General features: G+C 57.9%; 1 protein-coding gene across 3 annotated transcripts; it reads right to left on the bottom strand.

The window, feature by feature from the left end:
- Positions 1-318: 318 nt before the first annotated feature.
- LOC111143408 (potassium voltage-gated channel subfamily C member 4) lies at positions 319-20,843 on the bottom strand. Of its 3 annotated transcripts, none has more exons than XM_022497126.1 (4): positions 20,166-20,843; positions 8,803-9,739; positions 6,526-6,729; positions 319-685 (listed from the first exon to the last, which is right to left on the bottom strand). In XM_022497126.1, exons 1-4 carry the CDS (start codon positions 20,841-20,843, stop codon positions 624-626), a joined length of 1,881 nt encoding a protein of 626 aa, XP_022352834.1. In that variant the 3' UTR covers positions 319-623. The 3 variants fall into 3 exon arrangements, with proteins under 3 accessions (XP_022352834.1, XP_022352836.1, XP_022352833.1); XM_022497128.1 differs by having other exon boundaries at positions 579-747; XM_022497125.1 differs by lacking the exon at positions 319-685 and adding an exon at positions 4,134-4,303.
- Between the last annotated feature and the right edge of the window lie 3,238 nt (positions 20,844-24,081).

Genomic DNA, 24,081 nt, shown 5'->3' with positions numbered 1-24,081 from the left:
GGAAGGAGTGGAAGGAGTAGCCAAGGAGCCCCTGGAAGTCCCCCCCAAATTGAGGCGAGGGTGGGAGGTAGAACCCCAATCTGGGGTGGGATGGGGCTAGTGGGGAAGTGGCCCTGGGGGGAAAGCAAGCCTCCCACAGACCACAAGCCACAGGAGAAACCACCCCAAGAGGGCAAGTCTAGCCTGGGATCCCTCCCAGTGGGACTGGCTGTTCCCAGACGCTCTTTTCCTGGGACATTCCACATACGTGTTCAGCAGAGATAAGGAGTCAGTGAAGGGGAAGGGGATGAGGGTGGGGGAGCCCGGGGGTGGGGCCTGGGCTGGGGGAGACACAGCCTGACAAAGAAGACAGACCACCAAAAGCACGTGCACTACACACGAGAGTATAGTATGTATGAATATAGACGCTATATGTGCATATATATCTCTTCAATGTACAACAGAACAGAACATCGGGCCCAGATGGCTCTGGGCCCAGAGGGTCACATGGGAGGTTTTCCATCAGTCCTGGGCAAACAAGGATCTCTGAGTCTTTCTCAGCGAAAGATTCTTGCCAGGGTTCCAGAGTTTCCCTAAGCCTTGGCTTTCTGTCTGTCTGCCTGCCTCTCTCACGTTGGTGCCGCTTAAGAGAGGGTGAGGACTTCAGCCTGGGCATAGCTGGGCGAGAGGGCGTCTCGGCAGGTCTCTGTGTTTAAAGAGCACAGTTGTGAGACACTGGGACGCACGCTTTCAGCTCAACATTGCCTTCTGGGGGGCAAGGAGTTCAGCAAAAGAAAGGGAGAAACAAAGAATGAGATGTTAGAAGGAAGCCAGCTGCTGACCCACAGCCTGTGGGCTAAGGACTAGGCCAGGAGCAGAGCTGGAAGGCAAGGGGACCCAGGGCGAAGAGGCGGGAAGCACAGGGATGGGTCAGGGAATGGGGTGAGCCCCTCCTGCCGCCCATAGCTGCCTACCCAGAACTAGGCCAAGTGACTCCTAGGTCATGTTACAGCTTATCTCCATATGTACTCAGGTAATGAGCTCCAGGAATCCCCAGCCCTCAGGTTGTCACAACTCCAGTGAGGTGGGCAGGAGGACCACAGCCCTGCAGCCTGGCACGGAGGCACTGGAGGAGGTTCCTGGCATGACCTGTGGTCCAACCTGGGCTCCCACACAGCTCCTGAACCCCCACAGAGCTCCACCTGCCATCACCAGCTGGGGTCATTCCACTGTCCCGGGGGGCTAGTGAAGAAGGTCCCTAAGTGTGCTGCCTTGTGGTGCCCAGCCCCTCTTCCTCAATCTGGCAGAAACAGAGTTGGAGCAGCTGGAGAGTAGATACCAAAGGGGAAGGTCAGGGAGGATCCATGTGTCCATCTCAGGAGACAAAGCCAGAAAAAACCATCTTATTGAGAAACCCAAAGCTCAGTGAGCCCTTCTCGCCATCCCATCCTCAGCCTGGAATGTCAGTGGCGTGGGCCTTCCCTTCTCCTACCTTCCCAGCACTGACACAGGAAGGGCAGGCAAGGAGGCTGCCATGGGGGCAGGGATTTCGGGGTGATACTCTGGCCAGGGCAGAGGAGGCCCCCCTCTCCCAGGGGACTCTGGGAAAGGGCAGCCCAGGGGCCAACAGGTGACTCCTGGAGTCCCAGCCCTCAGGCTGGTATTCCGTCTCCCCTCTGACTCCTGCTCCTATGCTGAATGGACTCCCCCCACCCCCACAACCCTGGTTTCAGCTCACAGCCCAGGGGAGGAGATCCTCCTCAACGCCCAGGGTTGAGAAATGCCTCTAAGGTTGTCAGTAAGGTTAACAGCTCCTATCTGGGCTGCTTCCCTGCTCTGCCAGGACAGCGTGGGCCCCAGCTGTGGGGGAAAGGCTTCTCAGAGACAAAGTAATAGGTCCAGGTCCAAGTCCACATGCAACACAAAGCATACTGTGCTCTCAGATTATAGGCAGAGGAGAGAGTCTTTCCCTGAGGAGGGAGGCCCCAGGTCTGGATAAGTTGAGGCCTGGGCAGGCAGCCACCTCCCTAGGCAGGGCCCGGTATACAGTGGGTCTCTATAAATCGAGGACTCACTTTGCCCCTTCCCAGGGCCCAGAGGTCCTGAGAGGTTGCTGTGGCGGATGGCCTACTTTGCCGTCATTAGCCAGGTCCTGTGTTTCGCCAACAGAAGCCAGAGAACCAGTGCGGGGACAGGCAGGAGCCCATCTCCCAAAGGCACAAGGGGCTCCAACCCAGCACTCCCATATCATGTTGCCCAAGGACAGCTGTACCCACCAGAGGGGTGCCATGAGCATGCCCATCCCTGTGGGAGGGAAGAGAGGGAAAGAGGAGGTGGGTGCCGTGGAAACTTGGACTCCTGACAACTTGAGGGCCGTTTCAGAAATAGCCGCTTCAGCTCCCTGAGCCAGGAAAGCAGGCCCAAGCACAGAAGCGCTGTGGGGCTCGCACAGAGCCAGACACCACGTCCCCGCTGGGGCCAGGACCCCAGGGCCAGGGACCCCTGCTGGGACAGGACTGAATCTGTCCTCACCTAGAAGCAGCTGGACTCTAAGCCCCAGCTTTGATAGGGCTCCTAGAGTCTCCATCCTGCTCCACACGGCTTCCTGTCCCTGTCACTTGAAGGGGCCTGTCTCCTCTTGAAGGGTGGTCACATGGATGCCCCCATATTTTCTCACCTCTTGGGGGTTCATCTCATTCTGAGAGCAAGCCAGAGACAGGCCTCATGGACCACAGCAGGGTTAGGGTATCCCAGGACCCGCTGCAGACTTTTCTGGAAGGCACATTCCTGTGTCTGCCCCAGGCTGAAGACAGAGGGCACTGAAAGGGGGGTGGTCCTGGCAGAGGCTTTTCACAACACCCAACTCTCATGAAATGATCTGGACTTTCTGCCCAATTCACCTTTCAGGGGCACCTTCAGACTCCCCGGCCTCCTGCTGAGTCCCTGAAGGCTGTCTTGCCATTCTTACCTTTGCCCACCCTGGAAGGAGCAGATATGGACCTTAGTCATTCCCTCTCCAAAGTTGTGTAATCTGACTCTAAAAATTGCCAGGCTCCACTGTCAGGTCTAATTCCCATCAGGTTAAACAGGAATGTCTTGGCTGAGGCCTTCTGGGGTCCTGGGACAGAGGGGGCCTGGAGAGCCTCCCCTGGTTCACTGCTAGAGAGGGGCCCCCTGCAGCCCAGCCCCGCCCTGCCTGGAAGTGACAGGGTGCTTATGCAGGAGCGGGAGGAGGTGGGATGGCTTCTGTCCCCACATTTCCCCTCAGCTGCCCCTGCCCAGGACGCACCCCTGCTCCCTCAATGACTCACACACCTGTTGTGCTCCCGGGCTCATTAGGTAAATGAATACACTTAATTATAGAAATTAGATGAGTCTCCGGCTCTGGCAGCCATCCAGAGCGCAGAGGCTGGGTGGGAGCGGCAGGTGACTCAGGCAGGGCTGGGAGTCTGAGGCAGCAGGAGGAGGAGGGAAGAAAAACTCGTGGAAGCAGAGAGAGCAGCGCGGGAGAGATACGGCTGCTGGGGTGCAGATGGGATGCCAGGTTCTGCCGCCACAGGGTGTCACTCCCAGGAGGAGGGCATTCCCATGCCCCGGCAGCCAGCCAATCTTGGGGCCCTAGGGACCCCACCTGCACGCCAGGCCAGAGCTGGAGAGCATCAGGCCTCCTCTCCCAGGGGGGCACCGCTCCCCTGACCAGCCTGTGCACCAGCAGAGATGGGGTGCCTGCGGGACAGCCTTATTCTTTGCTGGTCTAGGAGTAGGATGGACAGACAGACAGACAGAGATAGTCAGTCGCAGGCTGGTTACCGACTGAAGGCCACGAGGAGTGGAAATGCATTCCCCGGGATGAAGGTGGGACACTGAGGGGAGGCAAGGCTCAGAGGCACAAGTCCCGGGGGGCAGTGGTGGGTAATGCCAGCAGCTCCGGCTCAGGCCAGACACCAGTGCAGGAGAAGCCCTGGGAGTAATCTCCCCCTTGCTCTCAGGCTCCAGAGCCGAATGTTCTGGGGAGTTGGGTGCTGTGGGGGAGAGGCTTGGGGGCCTGGGTTCTCCTGCCTCCTGCCCGGCTCCCTCAGGCCTACGGAGGAATGAGGGCTGGAGGGCATGTGAGCGTGGTGTGCGCCCAGAGGTGGGGAGAGCCGGGGGCACGGCTAAGGGCCAGGGTGTCCGGGTGGAGGGCTGGTGAGAGGGTGGAAGGGGTGGGAGAGCAGGAGCTTTCTCGGAGGATAGGGTGAGCTGTATCTCGATGCCAGCGGAGACAGCCCCAGACTGGTCCCAGCTGCTCCTGCTATGCTGTTTAGACTCCGGGATTTTGCACAGCCTTGGTGAAGAAAAGGCACATGGGTCAGAGAGGCATGGCCCCTCATCTGAGCAGCTCCGTGGGATCCATGCTCCAGGGGGGCCCTGTGGTGCTCGCAGCCCCACACTGGTTGAGGTATCTGGCCTGCCTGGGGAAGGCTCCCTGACTTTCCCTGAGTTCCAGGTCATCTGGGCTCCAGAGGACAGACCTCAGGGCCACCCCCAGCTGATCTCTGCCCTGTCACTGTCCCCAGGTAAGCTCCCCTCCAGCCACCCAAAGACCCCATAGCCTCCAGCAGCCCTCTTCTCCATCCTAAGCAACCCCAATCAGCACCAGTCCCCTTCCCCCCAGGAAGTTCACACTCTGATCCTCAGGCAGCCGGAGTCTAACCATGGGGTCTGTGCCCATGGCTGAAGGAGACCCGGGCTCCCCGCTCCAGCTCCTACACGGAGCCTGAATGCAGAGAAGGGAGGCACGGTCTGGCACGGGGAAAGTTGCCGAGTGCTTCCTGGGAGTTTGGCGATGCTAACTGCCACGCTTGCTTAGCAGGGCCTGTTTCCCAGCAACCCACCTGTTCCTTCTCGAAGGTCACTCTAATTGGCTGAGCTACATGCTTGCTGCCAAGAAGCAGTGTGGAGGCATCTTGAAAATAACACAGCCGGGCCACACAGGCACCCAGAGGAATCTGGCGCTGTGTGCGATCCAGACTTTCCCGCCCATGCACACACACGTGCGACCCCAGTCCTGGGTGTGACCCACTGAAGCTTCTTCCACGCTGCCACTGAGCCCCTCACGATACCAGCAGGAAAACTGCGGTGCTCAGCACTCGGCTCAAGTCCTACATGGGAGGTGGGGATCCCTCCTGCCCCACAGGAGTACCTAGGCCTCTGGGCCGTCTCCTTCCAGCTGCCAGATGGCTGCTCCCGCTGCTGCTACCCAATAGGACATATGTCCAGCAGAACAGGACACATACCCCTCAGGGCCTGGTTAGGGTCACAGTGCCCTGGAGATCCCATGGGGACAGGGGCCAGGAAGGTGCCTTGCAGGCTGAAATGGGCAGGCCAGGGGACATCCTTGGAAGGACATAGGCATCCTGGGCTAATCCCGTAGCAGCCCCTGCCCCACTTCATTCAACCCAGATTTGGTCTGGAGCTTGGGGCTAGTGAGAAGTTTGGCAGGGGTGGGGAGAGCAAATTTGGCTAAAAGAGGGCAGATTAAGAAGTGGCCTGAGAACCCAGGGACAAGCTTTTTTTTTTTTTGGGAGGGGGGGACTCAAGGTTTATCCCAGAACTAAGTTTTTAGGCAGGTTATGTCACAGGAACAGGGAAAAAAAAAAAAAGACAAAAAAAGGATCAGGAACGGGGCAGGAGCACCTGCTCTTGACACTCCTATTCTCAGCCACTACTGTCCCTCAACCATCCTCGGTCATTTCTGACCCCCTTTTGGCAGGTAGGAATCCCCAGTTCCACCGCCCGGCTTCTGCCCTGTTTCTGCTGCAGCCTGGGGTCTGCTGGGAGAATTTCAACCTTCCCTTATGGAGAGATCACGCTACTTCCCAGAACCCCGGAGGGGTTCCTTCAGAACACACTTCTGAGGGATACACATTCCCTACCTACTCCTACCCCAATCCTCATCTCCTGGTCACCTTCTGGCTCTGCCTCAAGAGGCCTGTAGAGCTGGGGGGGACCCTCCTGGGCTCTTGGGCCCCACACCCCCACCCCATGAGGGATGGCAGAGATAGGGCCTATGCTAGGCTCTCCGAAGACCGCATACCAGCAGCTCATTCTTACCCTGACTCCTGAATGTTGTTGCCATCTCTCAGGACTACTTACTTAGGAAATCCTAGCTGTGTTTCAGGGAGGTCTAGGGAAAGGGTGGCTGTGACCCTGGGGAGCCAGACCTCAAGGTCGCAGCAGGCACCAGAGGGAGAGGTGGTGATAAAATGGAGGGCAAAGGCAGGGACCCCTGATTTGGTATCCCCTTACCCTCTAGCACTTGTTTTTCCCGTGGGCAACTGGGGTGGGTTGTGCTGGGCTCTGTGTACCTCCAGGGGATGGCCTGAGGCCTTTCTAATCCAGGGACTGGGAGATCAGAGTACCCATCTTAAAAGCGGGGGCACGTCCAAGGCCGAGGAGATGGTGGCCAAGGCCTCAGGGGAGGAGGGGACCTCAAGTTTTGCAGGTGACACTGGGGAGACTCAGCTCCCCGGGGGCTCCCCACCTGCCCGGCCTGGGGAGCCATACCTTTCCGGACACTACCATCGGCACAGGCATAGTCCCCGGCGCTGAGCAGGAAGCAGGCGGCTGCCTTCTTGTTTTTGTCTCGGGGGCCAGAGCGTCGCAGGGCCCGGCGCTCCTCAGGGGTGGGGGCAGAGGCCAGGGGCTGGGTGAGGCCAGCTCCCTCCTCATCTGACAGCACCGCATTGGCATCACCGTTCTGCTTGGAGTCTAAAGGGGGGCAGACAGAAAGGAGGCTGTGTGAGGGGCTGCCCAGGCCTTCCCCAAGGGCTTGCCTGGGGTCTCAGATCCCGGACCCGAGAGTGTCACTTCCCCGACCCGGGGGGCCTGGCATCTGCCTAGGAGGGCCGGGGGCAGGGGGCAGGGGGCAGGGGTCCTGCCTCCTTCTCAGCCTTGGCCTAGCATCTTTCCCAGGACACGGAGTTACAGATACCCGAAGCAGGGGTTCCTAAAATCTGTCTGCTGCGGGCTGCTCCAAGGGATTAGCCTGAGGCAGGTGGCAGACTGCTTCCTCCTTGGGTCTGGCTCAGGCTGACACTTGGATGAGTATGCATTCCGTCAGAGAACGCCTGGCTTGCTGGGATGAGGGCTGGCATTGTCAGGGTTAAACCGAGAAAGTGGCTTCCTCGGCCATCTCCCTGGGCCCCCTGAAGGCAGTTACTCTTGTTTACTGGGCATCGAAGGCAGAGTCGAGTACTTGAAGGATTCAGAGCCCTCTTCTTGGGGCTCCCCTGCCTGGGGAAGACCCTGAACTGGAGATGCTCCAGTGCAGCTCCCACTGCTGTGGGCTTCTAGCCCCAAACCCCCGGCCTCCGCCAGGCAGCAGCACGGGGGTGCCCTCAGCTCTGGAGAGGGGCCCGCTCAGTCTAAAGGCAGTGGCCTCGGCATCGGCCACAAATGCCCTGACCATAGCCAAACGGTTAGGGTCAGGCTGAGGCATAGCTGACGGGGCCGTGGTAAGTGTGCATTGAGGAACTGGTGCTGGGCCTTAGCCATTCTGACACTAGGTTTCCCTCTGAGCTCTGAACGGGCCTCGGGGTATAGCTGAAATCCCCTGGGGCACTGGCTGGGAGATTTACATTCAGGGATCAGGGAAGGGGGTACCACTTTGGTGGGGGAGAAGAGGGGAGCCTGAGGGGTCCTGTTCCATCAAGGTCTCTGGAAGACCCAGGCCCCCAAATGACCCCACGGAGTGAGTAGCCCCAGCATGTACGCCATGTTGGTCCCAACCAACAGGCCAAGTGAGAGTCTCGAGTCAGGCATCCCCCCCGCAGAGGATGAGTCCCACTTTGCCCCCAGAGTTTGGCTGTAGAAGCTACTATCTTTGTCTCCTGGCCCACCCCAGCTCCCGGGAGGGCTTGGCATCCAAGGGCTCCCCAGACCAGGAATCCCAGACCTCCCTTGGGAGCCCACCGCATATTTAAACCTCAGGTTCCCGCTCTCCATCCTAACTCGAAGTTGCTGCGGGTTAAGCCAATTTCCTTTCCCATCTCTTGACTCGGGTGGAAGCCATCTTCCCAAGGGCAGCTTTTCCCATCCTTGAAGAACAGGTTCCAGGCCCTCAGACCCTCCCCTTCCAGGATGCAGATGCCACTTCTTCCACCCTTCCTTTTCCCCTGCCTAACTCTGTCTGGCTGTTCCCTCTTGGTTCCCTCCCATCCCATGTGAAACCCTGAGCCCAGGACTCAATCTAATTTGTGCTGAACAGAAGGCAGCCTCCCACTGCTGTTACGTTATCACATTTATTAGGCCAAGAGACATCAGACTCCAGTGTTTGGAAAGAAATGATTCATGCGTTGATGCACCTTGGAAGAACAGCTGTCCCTGCTGTCTAGCTAATAACGACAAGGCCTGGTGCTTGTAAAGTGGCTTTTCCTTCTCAAAGCCCTCTCACATCTGTCATTTGTTTGGGTCTCATCAACGTCTTGGGAGTAGGAGATCATTCCCATTTACCAGGTGAGGATCAGAGAGGGTAAGTGACTGGCCTCAGGTCACGCAGCACAGCAGCCAAAGTGGTACTGGAATTTACAACCCCATGCACTGCCCATCACAGCCTAAATTGAGTGGGACATTCACTCCCCAAACCCCGACGTTCAGAAAGCTACTGGAACACCAGAAGATAGAGATGGGCCTCAATACTTTGCACTGTTAAAGGCACATCTTATCCTCAGGGAAGCCCAGAGTAGTAAAGCACAACCCCAAATTCCAAGGGCCTTAGTTCATCTGGGGACTCCCTGGGCCACGGGGGGAGAGGTGGCTTTCCTTCCCAACCCCCAATCTCACCTGCCCGTTTCCTCTCAACCATACCCTCTTCTGGGGCAGGGGGACTGGTGTCACTGTAGGTGCTGTCCCGGGGCGAAGTCTCCTCAGACTTGCAGTAGATGGGTGACTCAAGATGGGGCGGCCGGGGCACATGCTTCTTTCTTTTCTTAGGCAGCTTCTGCTTGGCCATGGCCAGGGAGTAGTACATGCCGAAGTTGTTGACAATGACGGGCACAGGCATGGCGATGGTGAGCACGCCAGCCAGTGCACACAGCGCCCCCACCAGCATGCCTGACCAGGTCTTGGGGTACATGTCCCCATAGCCCAGCGTCGTCATGGTGACCACCGCCCACCAGAAGCCAATGGGGATGTTCTTGAAGTCGGTGTGGTCATTGCCCCGCGGGTCGGAGGGCCTGGCGCCAATGCGCTCGGCATAGTAGATCATGGTGGCAAAGATAAGCACCCCCAGGGCCAGGAAGATGATGAGCAGCAGGAACTCGTTGGTGCTGGCGCGCAGGGTGTGGCCCAGCACGCGCAGGCCCACGAAGTGGCGCGTGAGCTTGAAGATGCGTAAGATACGCACGAAGCGCACGACGCGCAGGAAGCCCAGCACGTCTCGGGCTGCCTTGGAGGACAGGCCGCTCAGCCCCACCTCCAGGTAGAAGGGCAGAATGGCCACGAAGTCGATGATGTTGAGCAGGTTCTTGACGAAGTCCAGCGTGTCCGGGCAGCACACGATGCGCACCAGGAACTCCAGCGTGAACCACAGCACGCACACCCCCTCGATGTACGTCAGGATGGGCTCTGTCTCCACCTCCCGCCGAAAGTGCACGCTGGTGGTGTTCCCTACCCGGTGGATCTCGGTCACGTTGCGGTCGATGTTAAAGGCCTCGTGGGTCTCCAGGCAGAAGGTGGTGATGGAGACCAAGATGAAGAAGAGAGAGGCGAAGGCCACCACCTGCGAGGCAAGGAGGAGAGCGGGGTGGCTGTCAGGGCAGGGGGAAGGGGGTGGGGGGGTTCTCTTGTGCACGGGGGTGGGAGGGGTGGGGCAGGGGTGACCAAGCAATTGTTAGGTGGCGAGAGGCAGGATTAAGGTACACAGTAGGGGCTGAAACCCCCTCCCTAGACGGTCTCTATCCATCTGCTTGGGTGTTTTAAGGTAGTACTTCCCAATTTTTGTCCTGGTGCACAGAAGATCGCAAGATAGTCAAGTGGACCAGGAACAGTAGCTGCCTGGCCCCGCCTCCTAAGCGGCCCCGCCCCCTGCCCAGCTCCGTGCTCCTGCAGTCCCGTGGTGCCTCAAAGCTTCCCAAACTGTAACCGGTATATAAACCATCTGGGAATCTTGTCAACATGTGATTCTGATTCAGGAGGTCAAGGGCAGGGCCTGTGATTCTGCTTTTCTAAGAAACTCTCGCGTGAGGCTGCTGGTCCACATACTACACTTGGAGGAACCAGACTTTAAGACAGTGGTCCTCAAAGTGAGGCTCAGGACCAGCAGCAGCATGGCCTGGGAACTAGTTAGAAATGCAAATTCTCCAGCCCTGCGTAAACTTACTGAATGAGACATACTGGGGGCAGGGCCCTCATAATCTGTTTTAACAAATCTTCCAGGTAATTCTGATGCACGCTAAGCTCTGAGGTCTGCTGCATTCAGGGATATGCCCAGAGACAGGGGGCTGGTGGGAATGACCATGTCCTCTCTCTGCCAGCTGAGTCTTTAAGCTCCAGCCATGACTCACCCCCACCTCCTTAGGCCCCAGGTACTAGCCCCCCTCCCCTGCCTCTCAGTTTAGAATGTCCCAGACAGTGAGAAGCATCTGAAGGAAGACAGCATGCTCCACGGCAGGAGACAGGAGGAGTGTGCTCAGAATAAACTGAGCTCCAACAAAAAATAAACTGCACCCATTGGGATCGGAGTGTGGCAGCGGCTGGTCCAGACAGCTGCTGGGATCTCAGCTAGAACGATGACAGCAGCGCTCAGCAGAGGTCTAAGTGTCCAATCATTATGAATGGAGAGGAAATGCATGTGTAATAACACCAATTAGGGAGCCTTCATCTGTTATTCACCACTGTCAGGGTACCTGTTGCCAAGGTCTACGCCCCCTGCTGCTGCCTGCCCTCCCCAAACAGAGGGCTCTACTTCAAACAGGTGCATGAGGAAGGACTGTGGCCCCTCCACCACTTGCAACCCCCACGCCTGCCCTGCCCTGATTTCCACCTGACTATGGCATTGCCTCCTGTCTAATGGTGCCTCTCGGAGATGCTTTGCTCCCTGAGAGTCTGCGCTGGAAGGGAGAGAAGGCATGCCTTGCTCTTACTTCTGCTTAACACCAATGGGAGCTCCTACAAGGGGAGCTGGGAAATAGAAGCAGCAGCATCTCCGGGGCTTCTGAAGCAGGAGCGAGTCTGAGGAGAGAATTTGGGAATGAACATTCATTAGCTGTCTATTCCGTCCTGGCACGGCTGGGTACGGGTACATGTTACCGCCTTCAGTCCCCCCGTGACCCTATGACGACGTAAGCCTCGTCATCTCACTTCAAGGATGGGGAACTGAGCATCAGAGAGGTTCTGTGCTTGCCTGAGGTAACACAGCCTGGAAGGGGTGGAAACCACACTTGAACTCACCACGGTTTAACTTCAGAGGCTGTACCTTCTCTTTACAACACACTGTCTTCACCACCTCCCGGGCAGGATCGATCAGTTCACAGACCCAGGAAAGTCTTCTCTGAACCGTCAGCACTGCCCCCAGCCAACTCCCTGATGAGTGCTACTTCAACCTTAGGGATGTGTACCTTTGGATTAAGATAGACACCCATCACACTAAGATCTCTTGTGTGTTACCCTTGAACAGGGACAAGTTGATGAGATCAGCGAGGAAGGAGAAGGGAGGTGGCAGGCCACAGATAACACTTCCCCTCCTTGAATAACTTTGCCTGGAGCTTCTCCTGTCTCCTGCTTTCCTGTAAAGGTAAATTTCAACTTCCTTTTCTGACCTCATTTTACTTCCCTGAGCAATGGGCTGGCCAGGCAATACAGGTGATGTGGGCCTTAGGCAAATGGCTCCAGCTGCGGGCTCTCCATGGCCATCCAGAGACGAATTGGTGGAGGGACCTGTCTGGTGGCGGTGGGGATGCTGGGAACCCAGAGTCCCCGCACTGCCCACTCCCCCATCCCCAGAAGCAGAGGAGGTTGGGGTAAGGGGCGGGGCCAGCATATCCAGGCTCTGCCAGGGAGCATGGGAAGCGGGAGCTCGCTCTCTCCGCTCGCTCTCTCCGAGGAAAAGTTAGCCAGGAGAGTTGGCCCACCTGGGAGCTGAGCGTGAAGTTAATTAGTGATTTGGAAAAACAAGTTCAGGAAGAGCTGCCAAGGGGCTGAGCAGAGGGCACAGAGAGGGGGGAAGGGAGGGAGGCCCATGTGCCCGGCTCCTTTCAAGTTCCTTCCTCCTCCCATGTTAGGGAACAACTCCCTGAATTCCCGCAGTATTCACTCACTTTCGCTGTGTTTTTAAAACACAGAACTCTTTATCTATTTACTCCTACCACTCACCTCCGCATGCAGGCGGAGGGTAAAGATGGGGCAGGCAAAGGGTAGCCACCCACATGTGCCCATTTCTCAGGGCAGCAGACACATGGGAGAGGGCAAATGACTGGCTCAGAATCGAACTGAGGTCACGTCTCCTGCCTCTCAGCTTAGAGTTCTTTCCACTTGGCCCTCTAACCAAACAAGTAGGGACAGTCCACTCCTCCTTGGTGACCTCTTCATGTGACCGCTCCAGGGCTGGCAGGCGGCGCCGGGCAGGCCCCAGAAAGCCGTCCCTCCCTGAGGAGACAGACAGACTTGAGGCTGAGCCATGACAAATGGAGGCATCTGGGCTCTGGCCACGTTGCCCCAGGTGAGTCCCAAAGTTTTGGGTCCCCCTTCTGGACCCCAGTTATTCTTTTCTCCCCTAAGTTATCCCCAAACTGAACTATTTCCTAAGTGTTGGTCCTAAGCAAACTCAATCAAGGCCCTTCACCAGGTCTTCCCCTCTGGCAGTAGGGACACTGCTTTTTTTTTTTCCTCCCACTCTCTTGATTGAGGGTTTTGGGGGACAAAAAAGGGCCAAGGAAGGAGATAGTGGCTGCAAAAATCACCCCATTTAGGCATCAAGGCCTGGAGCTGGAGCCCTCTGAGCAGCCCTTACAAGGCCATCCTGGACAGCGAGCCATGAGCACTGGCACCTCTTCCTGATCGGCCCCTGTGGACCAGAGAGCCAGTGCAAGGAGCTAAGTTGCCCTGGGGTCAGACAGCCTAGGTCTCTCCCCCGGAATGGTGTGCTTTGTACCTGTCTCTTCCTACAAAATGGGGACACACTAGAGCCCACCTCGTGGTGTTACTGAGGGACTAAAGGAGCTTCTAATGGCAAGTGTCTGGCACACAGTATGTGCTCAGTAAGACAATGACAGAGCCGAGGTGTGGGGGCCTCCACAGACCCCTGCCTGAGCTTCTGACAGCAGAGCTGGATCTGGAGTGAGAAAAATCACAAAATTCCTGCTTTCTAAAAGCAAAGGGTCCTGGAAGCTCCTCCCTTTCTGCTTTTTTTACAACCGAAGAAACTGAGGCCAGGGGAGGAGTGACTCGCCTTGGTTGCCATGGCGGAAGCGGTCAGTTCTTTCTAAGACCTGAGGACACGGGGCGTAGATTCTGCTGGAAGACAAAACTGCCCAAGCGGAAAACCGCTTGTGTGAACTGATCTGGCCAGCAGCTACTCTGTCCCTGCTGGAAGGCTACAGGGCGCTCTCACCATCCTGGACAGGAAGTTCCTAGCAGGAAACCTAGAGGAAACTAGAGGTTCCTGTGCAGGAAAGCTCTGCTCCTTCTAGCTTCCTGCTCCCCCGGGACCCCACATGGCTGGTGCTATATCCTCTTAGGGACCCGCTGGTCTGGAGACCCAGGTGCTTCAGCTGGTGGATCAGCTCTCTTAGTCTCCTTCACCGAACTCATCCTGAGATAGTTGGTGGTGGAAATCTAAAGTCCCACACTTCTGGGTCCAAGTTGGGCTCTGCTGCCGACTGCCTGAGGGACCTTAGGCAAAGTTCTTAACATCTCTGAGCCTTCATATCTTTGCTCATAGAATGGAAACTGAGTGCCTACTACGTGCCAGACAATGTTCTGGGTGTTGGAGAACAGCAGGAAACAAAATAAACACCCCTGTCCCTTAGGCCTTACATTCTAGTAGAAGGAAACTGTCAACAAATTAGTAAACTATATCGTATGCCAGCCGCTCTAAGTGTTAGGAAGAAAAACAAGAGTCAAGGGGGTAAGGAATATGAGGGTGAGGGAAGCATTTCAAATCGGTTGATAAGTCAAGGCCTCAGCCAAGGTGACATCTAAGCAGAGGTCTGAAGGAGTGAGGGAGGGGGTTATGTGAAGGCCCAGGAGAGCTCAAGACACAGAGAGAGCAAGCAGTGCAAAGGCCCTGAGGCTACAGTGTGCTTGATGTGTTGAGGGGATGAGACCAGTGCCCACCTGATGAGCTGTTTTAAGGATTAAAAGAAACGATATTTGTAAAACTCAGCACAGAGCCTGGAGTGTCTCAGGAATCTGGCACAGGCGGGGTGGGGGGGGGGGGGGCTAGGGGGAGGTGACAGACACCAGTCATTGGGAACTGAATACAATCAGCGGGGGCAGGGGAGGGGAGCCCAAGGAGAAAGGGCCAAGGAGACAGATGGACAGATAAACATAAGAAGACTCATGCCCAAAACCTATATTAAGGATGAAGTGTAGGAGAAGAGAAATTTGAGAACACAGCCAAAGATGCTTGCAGACGAATATCTGTGGGGATGGAATGAGGAGTTGAAGCTTCCGGGGAAGTGAGATCCTAGTGCCCAAGCAGAGCTGCAAAGGGAGCAGCAGGCAGCCCCTGGGGGCTCAGAGGAAGGCAAGGAGAGAGAGTCTGCCAGGCAAGGCATCTCTCTGCTGTACCTGGGCTCCTGAATGAGGGCCTGCCCTGTGAGGTCCAGGCCCAGCCTACATACCCCTGCTCCTCTCCCTTCACGGGCTCCCCTAGAAGCAGACCCTGGCCCCGGGACCTCCCATTCTGCTCCAGGGGGCCAGATCCAGCCTTTACCCATGCCTACCTCCTGCCAAGCCAGCACACAGGGCTTCTCAGAGCCTCCGGGGTGCTGAGAGCTGAGGAGTCCGGCCCCAGAAGTAATTCAGTCCAGCCAGGCTCACCGGCCAAGAACTTATCCAACCAAATGCAATTCCTGGCTATAGCCTATCCATGTTCTATGCTGTCCCATCTCTGCCCAGGCTGGTCCCCTGGCCAGGAAATTCGCCCCTTCCCTAACTCTGCATGGTTAAGTGCTACCCACATTGAAAAACTTATTTATTTATATATTTATTTATAGCCTGCCTCCTTCTAAAAATTATTTAAGGGAGCTAAGTCATTATCCTGCAGGGCCTATCCAGCTTATCTTCTGCTTCCTCAGGGAAGCTTCCCCGCCTGCCAACGCTCTCCCCCGCCTTGCCTCACCTCACACAGGACCGGGATTTATCGCTTTCTCCTCGCACCTCTTGGACTTCATTTTTTAAGACTCCTGTGGCACCTCTCATGATCTTTCTTGCATTATTATTACTATTCCTCATCACCTAATTTTCCTCAGCTGCCATCTACTCCCCCTGACCTAGCTCTCTTCAGGAACAGGGACCACGTCTGACTCATCTTTATATTTATAGGGCCCAGCCTGGTGTCTGGCATGTAGTAAGTACTCAATAAATGTTTCCTGAATGCCTGGAGCCAAGGTGACTGCCTGCTTCCTCTCCTGGAGCCTGTCATGAGGAGACATGGTCAGCCCCACTAACTGGGGCTAGAGGTGACAGGTATGCCCAGCACTACCTTTAAGCACGTGGGCTCTCAGACTCTGTGGCTTTCCAGGGTCGGCCAAGACCACTGCCTGATGGAGCCCTGTGCCAGGGGCTGGGTCACTATCACCCAGCCTGAAAAAAAAAAAAAAAAGCAACCTAGCGGGGAGCTGGGCCAAAGGTTGTGGTGGGCTGGCTGGTGCCCAGCATGTCAAGACAGCACTGTCCACGGGTGGACGCCAGGGGCCTGGGGACTCCCCATTCCCCAGCCCCAATTGCCTGGCTCTGTTCCTGCCTGTTCTTCCCCCATTGTCCCAAAATAGCCCAAGTTTATTTTAGCCCCTCCCCCACTTAACACCCCACCCCAAATGGTGACAAAGAGAAAACACCTCATTATCCGGAGACAAGATGTTCAGAGGCAAATGTTGGTCTGTTGAGAACAGAAAAGAAAAACACAAAACAAACCCAGGAGGAGACTGGGAGGCTGCCTCAGGCCTGCAGACTTGGCCTGACACCCCTCCTGCTCCCCAGAAGGCGCAGGCTGGCACTCCCTTCCTAGAGGGCTGGGGAAGACAGGGCAGCCAGCCTCCCAGGAGGAACCAGAGGGTCCCGCCCACCGACCGGCTAGTCCCAGGCAATGTCCGGGCCAGAGAGGCAGGGGGTCTTCTGAAGGGAGGAGCAGGAACAGAGCTCTGCATTTCTTTCCAAGAAGCCCTGTTTCGTTCCCCTGCCTGGGCCAGGGGACACCTAGTCTCCTCTCAGAACTAAGTCCCCTTTCTTTTTATTGAAGTCCCACAGTGAGAAAAAAAATAGAGAGCAAGATCAGAGGCAAGCAATTCTAAGGAGTGAGGGGATGGGAGCTTTAGTCTGGAGGGAGAAGTGAGGGGACAGGTGAGAGGAGAGAAGGCCCCCTCTGGGGCCCGCAGAAGTCAGAGGCCTTCTGCAGATGTGGTACAAACACAGACATGGGTTCACCAGATCTGGGTTTGGAGCCTAGTTCTATGGCCAGCTGTGTGACCTTGGACAAGTCCCTGTGGGCCTCAGTTTCCTTCACTGTAGACTAAGGTGAATGATCCTGCCTCACATGGGACATATGAGATTTGAAAGCAGGGGTGACAGCCCCTGACATGCGTGGGGGCTGAATCCAGGTGAAAACCCAGCTCCAGCTGCCTCTCTGGGGCAACAGGGACCCTTGGGTCACATCCTCTACTCAGAAGGGAAACGTTATGGGAAAACTAACCCAGGTATGGATTTAGCCACAGGAGATGACTATCCTTCTCAACAGAGCTGATAACTGAGGCAAAGCCAGTCTCACTCCCGGGTCATCAAGAGGTTGGGGGTGAGAGACAGGAGTATCCCGGGGTTCCATTCCTCAGGCCTCCTGTCTGCCCTCAGGAAAAAAGGAAGGCCTATTTTAGCACTCTCAATACTGCCCAAACCCCCACCGGTCCTCCTGAGTCTGGGAAGCCACCAGGCTGCGGCAGAGCCTGGGACAAAGGGCCCTGGGCAGGTGGGGACTGGGGACTGGATCAGCCAGTTCATCGTGCCGGCTGCCAGGCCACGGAAACGGAAGCTCTGCAGCGGCTGTCATGGGCCCAGCCCCAGTGAGGGGAGCAGGGCTGAGCACCCTGGCCTGCCTGGAGCCTGCCTGATGAGGAATGGCTCTGCAGGCCAGGCCAGGAGCGAGGCAACAGGCTCCACTCAGTCCACTTTCCATTTGTATCTGTTTTGCTCCTGTCATGGCGTTGTTGGCGTACTCCTCAGATGACCAGCTGCCAAGTGCAGAGAGACGCCGGGGGCAGAGCGCTGCTCCACTGCCCTCCCACCTCCAGTGAATGCCCCGGGCCCCGAGGAGGGGAGATACGCCCACAGACCCAGGGGCCGCTGCTGGAGCGGCCATGGTACCGGCCTGTGGGTAACAGAGTTAAGCAGGGAGGGCACAGCCCCAGAACCTCAGAACACCTTCCAGGCCAGAATAAGGAACAAGCCAGCTCTCCATCTGAAGAACAGCACGTATGACGGAAAGCACATGTGGCAGTCTGAGGAGCGGGGGCCTGGACTCCCAGCGGGCTACTATCTGGCTGTGTCATCTCAGGCAAGCTCTTTACCCTCCTGAGGCCCCAATCCACTACCCGGGGAGGACACCTCCCCCCTAAGTTTCCTGGGAGCACTAGAGCTTAATGCAAAGTACAGTGAAGAACAGTTACGAATTTTTTGAGATGATGTATTCCCACGTGTCTGTCCCAGGAACGGCTGAACTGGAAGGTTTGCCTCCCTCTTGTGCTCCTTAGCAGGAGACAATTCCTCTTTTGGGACAAGTGCCATTAAGCTCCATACAGCTGTTCACATCAGTATTCACAACCAGAAAGCTGGAACCTAGGGAAGGTGTCCTGTTTGTGGTTACTTGTATTTGACAACATCTAACGCCTCCGAATCCTGGTATCTTCATCACTTCAGTGGGGAGAATTAACCCTGCCTGGTCCCGGACTCCTGACCACAATGGGAAGGCGCTGGCTGATGGGATTCCGTATCTAGAGGACAAGTATCTTGGGCTCCTGGAGGAACTGAAAGGGCCAGCTAGGCTGAGTTTGCTCAGAGAGCCCCTTGGCTGGCCTGCCCTGGGGTTTGTCAGGCAGAACATAAGCTCACTGATGGAACAGTCCCTTGGAATCCAAAAGAGGAGAACCAGAGAACGTGAAAAGTCCCCCAGAGACCCCAGAATGCCCAGAAATAGGACCTAACTCTCCTAACCACCTCACAGCATTCCTGCCTCCCTGGCTTGTCCCCTTCCCCCATGTCTATGAAGACTCCTCCCCTAACCCCCAATTTGGAAAGAACCTGAATTCCACACTTGTCACTCTCCCCTAGCACACATAGCCTCAAGCTGACAAGAGCAGGGTCAGTGAGGTCCAGGAGAAGTCCCCAGAACTCACAGCAGACCCTGGCCAGGCCATGCCCCGGGCCCTCACCTTCTGAGCTGATCTCAGGACTGTAACTCATGACTGCAGGAGAAGAAACAAAGGCAGTTCCCCAACCACCCCCCACCCCCCAGCCGGCTTCACTCTCAGTCCTGAGAAAGTTCTCTGCCCACCAGGGGTCTCCCTGGGGGATGCCTGCAGCCCCAGCCTTATAGGCCTCCACCACGGGGACCTCTGTTCCTCCCAGGCAGGAGCTGCTTCTGCTGGTCTGGCATTGACGCCAGCCTGGCCCACCCTGCAGTCTCATTTCGGTCTCCCATCCTCCCCTGGGTGGGGAAGTGGAACTTTTCATTCCATGACAAGGCTGAGGCCCAGCCCAGGAGGTGCTGGGGAGGGTGACAGGGCTCTGAGACTCATTAACAGGACAACTGGGGATGCCAGAAGTGAGGACCAGCTTCCACAGCAAGATCCGAACCCCACACCCAAAACATGTTGTTCTTTCCTGTCTCCCAGACAGACCCCAGCCAGGCTTCAGGCTGCCAACCATGAAGCCAGACAACAGCCCCCAGGGTTCTCTTTTTTTAAAGAATCTTAAAGCCATCCTTCAGGAATTTTCTTTTTTTAAAGCTCTCCAAGCAGATCTCCGTCCCTCCACCCCCTTTCACCTAAGGGGGTTGGGAGAAACTGGACTGACTTGGGGAGGGGGTGGTGGGAAGGGACTAGACCTTGCCTAGATCAACCTATGTCATCCCTCTTGTCCCCCCCATATACCCATTTCAAGCAGTAACCTGAACCAGGGTTTTCTGGGAAGCCAATCGGTGCTGCAGCAGGAAGAAAAGAAGTGGCAGCACATCTGGGATCATCGCAGGCAGCCTGTGGCTTGCCACTGACCACAAGAGCCTGCAGCGCCCGGAACATTAGTCCCTCACTGTCCAACTGAAGCCAGGCCATCCCAGGTGACCCAGAAGCCTTAGGGGCATGGCATGGGGCAGACATCTTGACTTATCTCCCTGAAAAAAAGGGTTCTCCAGAAACCTTGATGAGAGGACTGGGTTCTGGTCCCAGCTCCGTCTGTCACGGGCCGAAGCTGGCATCCCCTTTGCAAAACTCATACTTCACAGCATTCGGAGGTACCACGAGCATTTAAAGGAGGTGGCCTGCCACAGAGTAGGCCCTTAACACACCCCGTTTTCTTCCCCCCAAAACCTGCCTGCCTCAGGCAAGAGGCCTCATTCCAGCTCTCCAGGACGCTGGCGCTGCGGAAGAGCGGAGGGGTCAATGAAGACAGGCAGCCTGCACACAAAGAAGGGGGTGGAAGAGCTCAGCTAAGGGTACCCCACTCCCTCTGAGGGGATGCGGCAAAGCAGGCAGCTGGGACGAGGTCCAAGTGGTAAGTCAAGTGTGTGCAATCTCCTGGTGAGGCGTGCAGGAGAGAGGCTGTGTGGGGGGAGTGGGGGGCGGGTTGTGAGTCCCCTGGGGGCCCAGGGAAGTCGGAGGGAATTGGGAGGGAGGGAGAGGCCAGGTAAATCAGTCTCTGCCGGCCCCTCCCGTCCCCTATCCCCACCGCCACGGGCCCCCTTGCACCCCTGAGAGGAGACCCAGGCTCCTGCCACTCACCCTGGCCGCCCGGGAGGAGTAGGGATCCTCGAAGAGCGCCCACATGCGGGGCTGCCAGCCACGGCAGCCCCCGGACCCGGCGCCGGGGCCCGCACCTCCCTCGTGGGGCCCCAGGCGCTGCAGGGCCAGCTCGCGCTCCTCGTCGCCGGCCTCGTCGCCCGTCCCCGCGCCACCACCGCCTCCGTCCGGGCTCTCGAAGATATCGAGCGCCTCCTCGGCGTCGCGGTGCTGGCGGTAGGTCATCCAGCAGCAGGGCTCCACATCGGTCTCGTCGATGCCCCAGAAGGTGAGCTCCTCCTCGAAGAGCGGCCCGCACACGTCGGCGGGGCAGTGCAGCTTGCCGGTGCGGTAGTAGTTGAGCACGTAAGCAAAGACGCCTGGGTGCCGGTCGAAGAAGAACTCGCAGCTCCCGCCGCCGCTGCTGCCTCTGCTGCCTGCACCGCCGCCATCCGATTCGGGCCGGCCCCCGCCGTCGGGATCGGCCAGCCAGGCGAGGCGGGTGCCCGGTAGGGTGCGCAGGGTGCTGCGGTAGGTCTCATGTCGCGTGCCGCCCACGTTGATGATGATCTTCTCCGACGCCTCGCCCTTGGCCATCTCCTCCTTCAGACATGTTTTGGACGGAGGCTTGTTCCCCGACTTGCGCCCACGGTAGGAGGAGACACACACCGAGCTGATCATAAGAAGCGCTGCGGGGCTTCGGCTTGGGGCGGCCGCTGCCCTCTAAACACCCTTCCCGAGGAGGCAGCGTCAGATGGGGGAGGGGGAGGAGGCGAGCAGGAGGCAGGAGGCGGCGGCGGCCCCCTCTGCGGCTTGGCCCTGCCCCTGCCTCCCCCACGGGGCGCCGAGCAGGAGGAGTTGGGTTTCTCGGGTGCACAGGTGGTTGGGGTTTGGGCAGGCAGCTTCGGCGAGGAGGCAGGGAAGAAAAAGGCTAGCCGAGGACCCGGGCGAGGGGCCCGGGGAGGCAAGGGCAAGCACACACCTCCCCTGCTAGGACTGGACACTCAGACGCTCGGGCTCTGGACACGCCCCCCCTTCACCCCCAGAAGGCGAGTTAGCGCACAGTCCAGGCGCACTGCGAGGGTCCGGGGAGCGCGCGCGCGCGCGCTCACACTCACACAGGCCACCCTCCGGCTCTCCCGGGAGCCGCCGGCTTCCCCGCGGCGGCGGCAGCGCAGCAGCAACAAGTTCTCGGAGCGGCTGCCGGGGCCGGGCCAACGCTCTCACGGCAGCCGGAGCTCCGCGGGCCCGGGGTGCTTGCGGTCAACACGCGGCGGGGGCGGCGGCATGTGGCCTCTTCCCCCCATTCATAAATCCAGCGCAGGGCTCCGAAGGCGGGAGGGGCTGAGCAGAGCGCGGCGTTTAGGCAGGCGGGGGCTGCGCAGGGCGAAGCGGCCCCAGGAAAACAAGCGCGCCCGCAGGAGCGAGCCTCCGGTCCTGCGTCCGCCGCTCAGCAACGGCTGGGAGCGGCGCTGGGCTGGCGCTGCGCAGCGGGGGCCGTGCTGGGGCGGGGGGGCCTCAGACGGGGCGTCCTGCGCAGCGCGGAGCCTGAGGGGCGGAGCCGCTCCGGGGCGCGGGGTTCTGGGCTCCGGCGGCCGAGCGGCCAAGGACACCTGCAGGCTTCCCAGGCTGCGCCGATCGGGAGCTTCAGCGCAGCGCCCCAGCGCCGGGCTCCTGCGATCTGGCGGCGCTGGGAACCACGCCATCCGCGCGTCTGCCCATCTCCGGGCGGGGTGCCGGCCTTGGCTCGCGACAGGAGGTGGGCGAAAGGTGGCCTAAGGGTAGAGGAGCCTTGGCGCCGGTAGGCTGGGGCTTAAGGGGGGCTCTCGATCTCCCTCCGGCGATGGTAGCGGATGCTACTCTTCGCTGGCGCCTTTTCCTCCCGGCCCAGCCTCGCCCGGGCGCGCCCTCCGCGGGGTGGGGTGGGCGGGGCGCGGCGCGGGGCCGACCGGGCTCGCTGCAGGGCCCGGCGGCCGCAGAGCTCAGCCTTCCTCCGCGGAGCCGAGCCGAGCCGAGCCGAGGCGCGTAACCCCCCCGCCGCCAGCGCCCAGCCTGGCGCGCCGCCCCTGCGCGCCTCCGCCACCGTCCTCCCCCCACCCCCCGCCCCCATCGGCCCGGCTCCCCGCCTACCCCCGGCCCCACAGCTCCTCCCACTGCAGCCTCGGTGACACCCAAGCGCTCGCGGCTTCTGACCTCTAACCCCCGCCCGTCCCTTCTGGCTGCTTTGGTCTCCCCCTGCCCACTATTGTTGCGGTTTCATTGCGACGGACTGGAGAACGGGGAAGAAAGGGAGTGGAGAGACGGTGTCGCGAGGAAGAGGCTGCCCTCTCCTGTCCCAGACACCCTGTTGGGACTTCCTGACCACCCCGCCCCCATCTTGCGCCTCCGAGGCCCAGCTAGGCCCAAGATGCCTGTGGCCTTGGTACTGTCTCTGTCACCGTGGAATGTGAGACCTGGGGGCCTTGCGGAGAGAATTGGCTCCTGGTCTGGGCGGAAGAAAACCTGAGCTCTGGCACCCATGGGTATGGAGTGTGTCGTCCTGAAAGATCATTAGGTTAAAGGCGTGGCTCCTCCATGCCCTGGAAGCACCTAGATAGTGCCCCCGTGCCTGCCTTGCGACCCCCTCCTGATTCTGTGTTGCTTTACTCATTGCAATTTGTCTCATCTCCCCTCTGACCCTGAGGTCTTCCAGACCCTGCTGCTTTTTCATCTTGATAGCTCCCACAGTGCCTGCCTCTGAGAACCTCTTTGCTAAGTGATTGAGAAGCTGCCATACCCAAAACATTAGGCTCCAGCCGGATGTTACTGGCCTCATCCCAAGAGCAATTTCCAGATTCATGTGTTTTTATTTGCTTTTGAGTCCAGAGCCTCTTCGACATCTTTATGTTAACACTCATTTTTTCCTTACAGCTTGAGGCAGCCTCCATGTCCATCCGGGTGACGTAAGGAGGATTTTAAGGCCAAACTGCAAGGCGATGGACACTTGGTCTGGACACCTGTGCACCACCCAACTTCCAGATCAGGCAGTACCCGGTTATTCGGAAAACAAGACAAGGGCTTGGGTGTGCTCCTAGGAAAAGTTAAAAGCTCAATGCAGATGCCAAGGGTTGTCTGCAAAAGTATCATTAATGAGGTCAGAAAACCAGAAGGATCGTGGTCTTTGATGATCTGTACTAATATGCAGGGAAGGTGGGTACCATCTTGGCCTGTGGCCAGAAACACACATTTGCCAGCACCTCTTATGTGTCCGGTCCCTAATGTCTGCATTTCAGAGTTTGGCTGGCTTTGATTTTGCTGCAGCAAAGAAAAAATATCCCAAGTGTGACTGGGAAGAGGAGACCCAGGACTGAACAGAAGCTGGAGTGAGAAAGGAAGAGTCATAGCAAGGACTTTAAAAGAACTGACCGCGATGAATGGCTTTAACATGCTGTCTGGGTGTGTCCTGGCAGAGGGGGTCTCTCCCACTTGCATTTTTCAGGCTGGCTGAGTTCAGTCATTCTAAGAAGAGAGAGAAACTGATGGGAGTGGGATGGGAGTAATGGGGCGGGGGGGAACAATCCTAGCATCCCATAGCCGAGTCATTTATTCATCCAGTAAATATTTCTTGAGTACCTACTGTGTACCAGAAGCGGTTCAGGCACTGGAAGTCAAGGAATAAAATAGCCCTCCCCACCCCTGCCCCCACCAGATCCCAGCAAATCTTTGCACTCTTGGTTCTAGCATTCTGCAGTGTTTGTGGATGGTGACAAGCATGTGGGGAGATGGGTGGAGGGAGAAAGCTACCAGGCAAATAGAAGGCCTGGAGGGAGGGGTGTAGAATCAAAAAGTTGGGGTAGGGGTAGGGGAACCCAGGAAGAGTCAGAGAAAACAGAGGGCCCAGCCTGGGAGAGGGAGGGAGTCCAGGTGCCGGGGGGTTGAG

Source organism: Enhydra lutris, unplaced genomic scaffold (genome assembly GCF_002288905.1).
Source record: "Enhydra lutris kenyoni isolate GAN:26980312 unplaced genomic scaffold, ASM228890v2 scaffoldscaffold9, whole genome shotgun sequence".
Taxonomy (NCBI): domain Eukaryota; kingdom Metazoa; phylum Chordata; class Mammalia; order Carnivora; family Mustelidae; genus Enhydra; species Enhydra lutris.
This window is presented reverse-complemented; position numbering and strand designations above follow the sequence as displayed.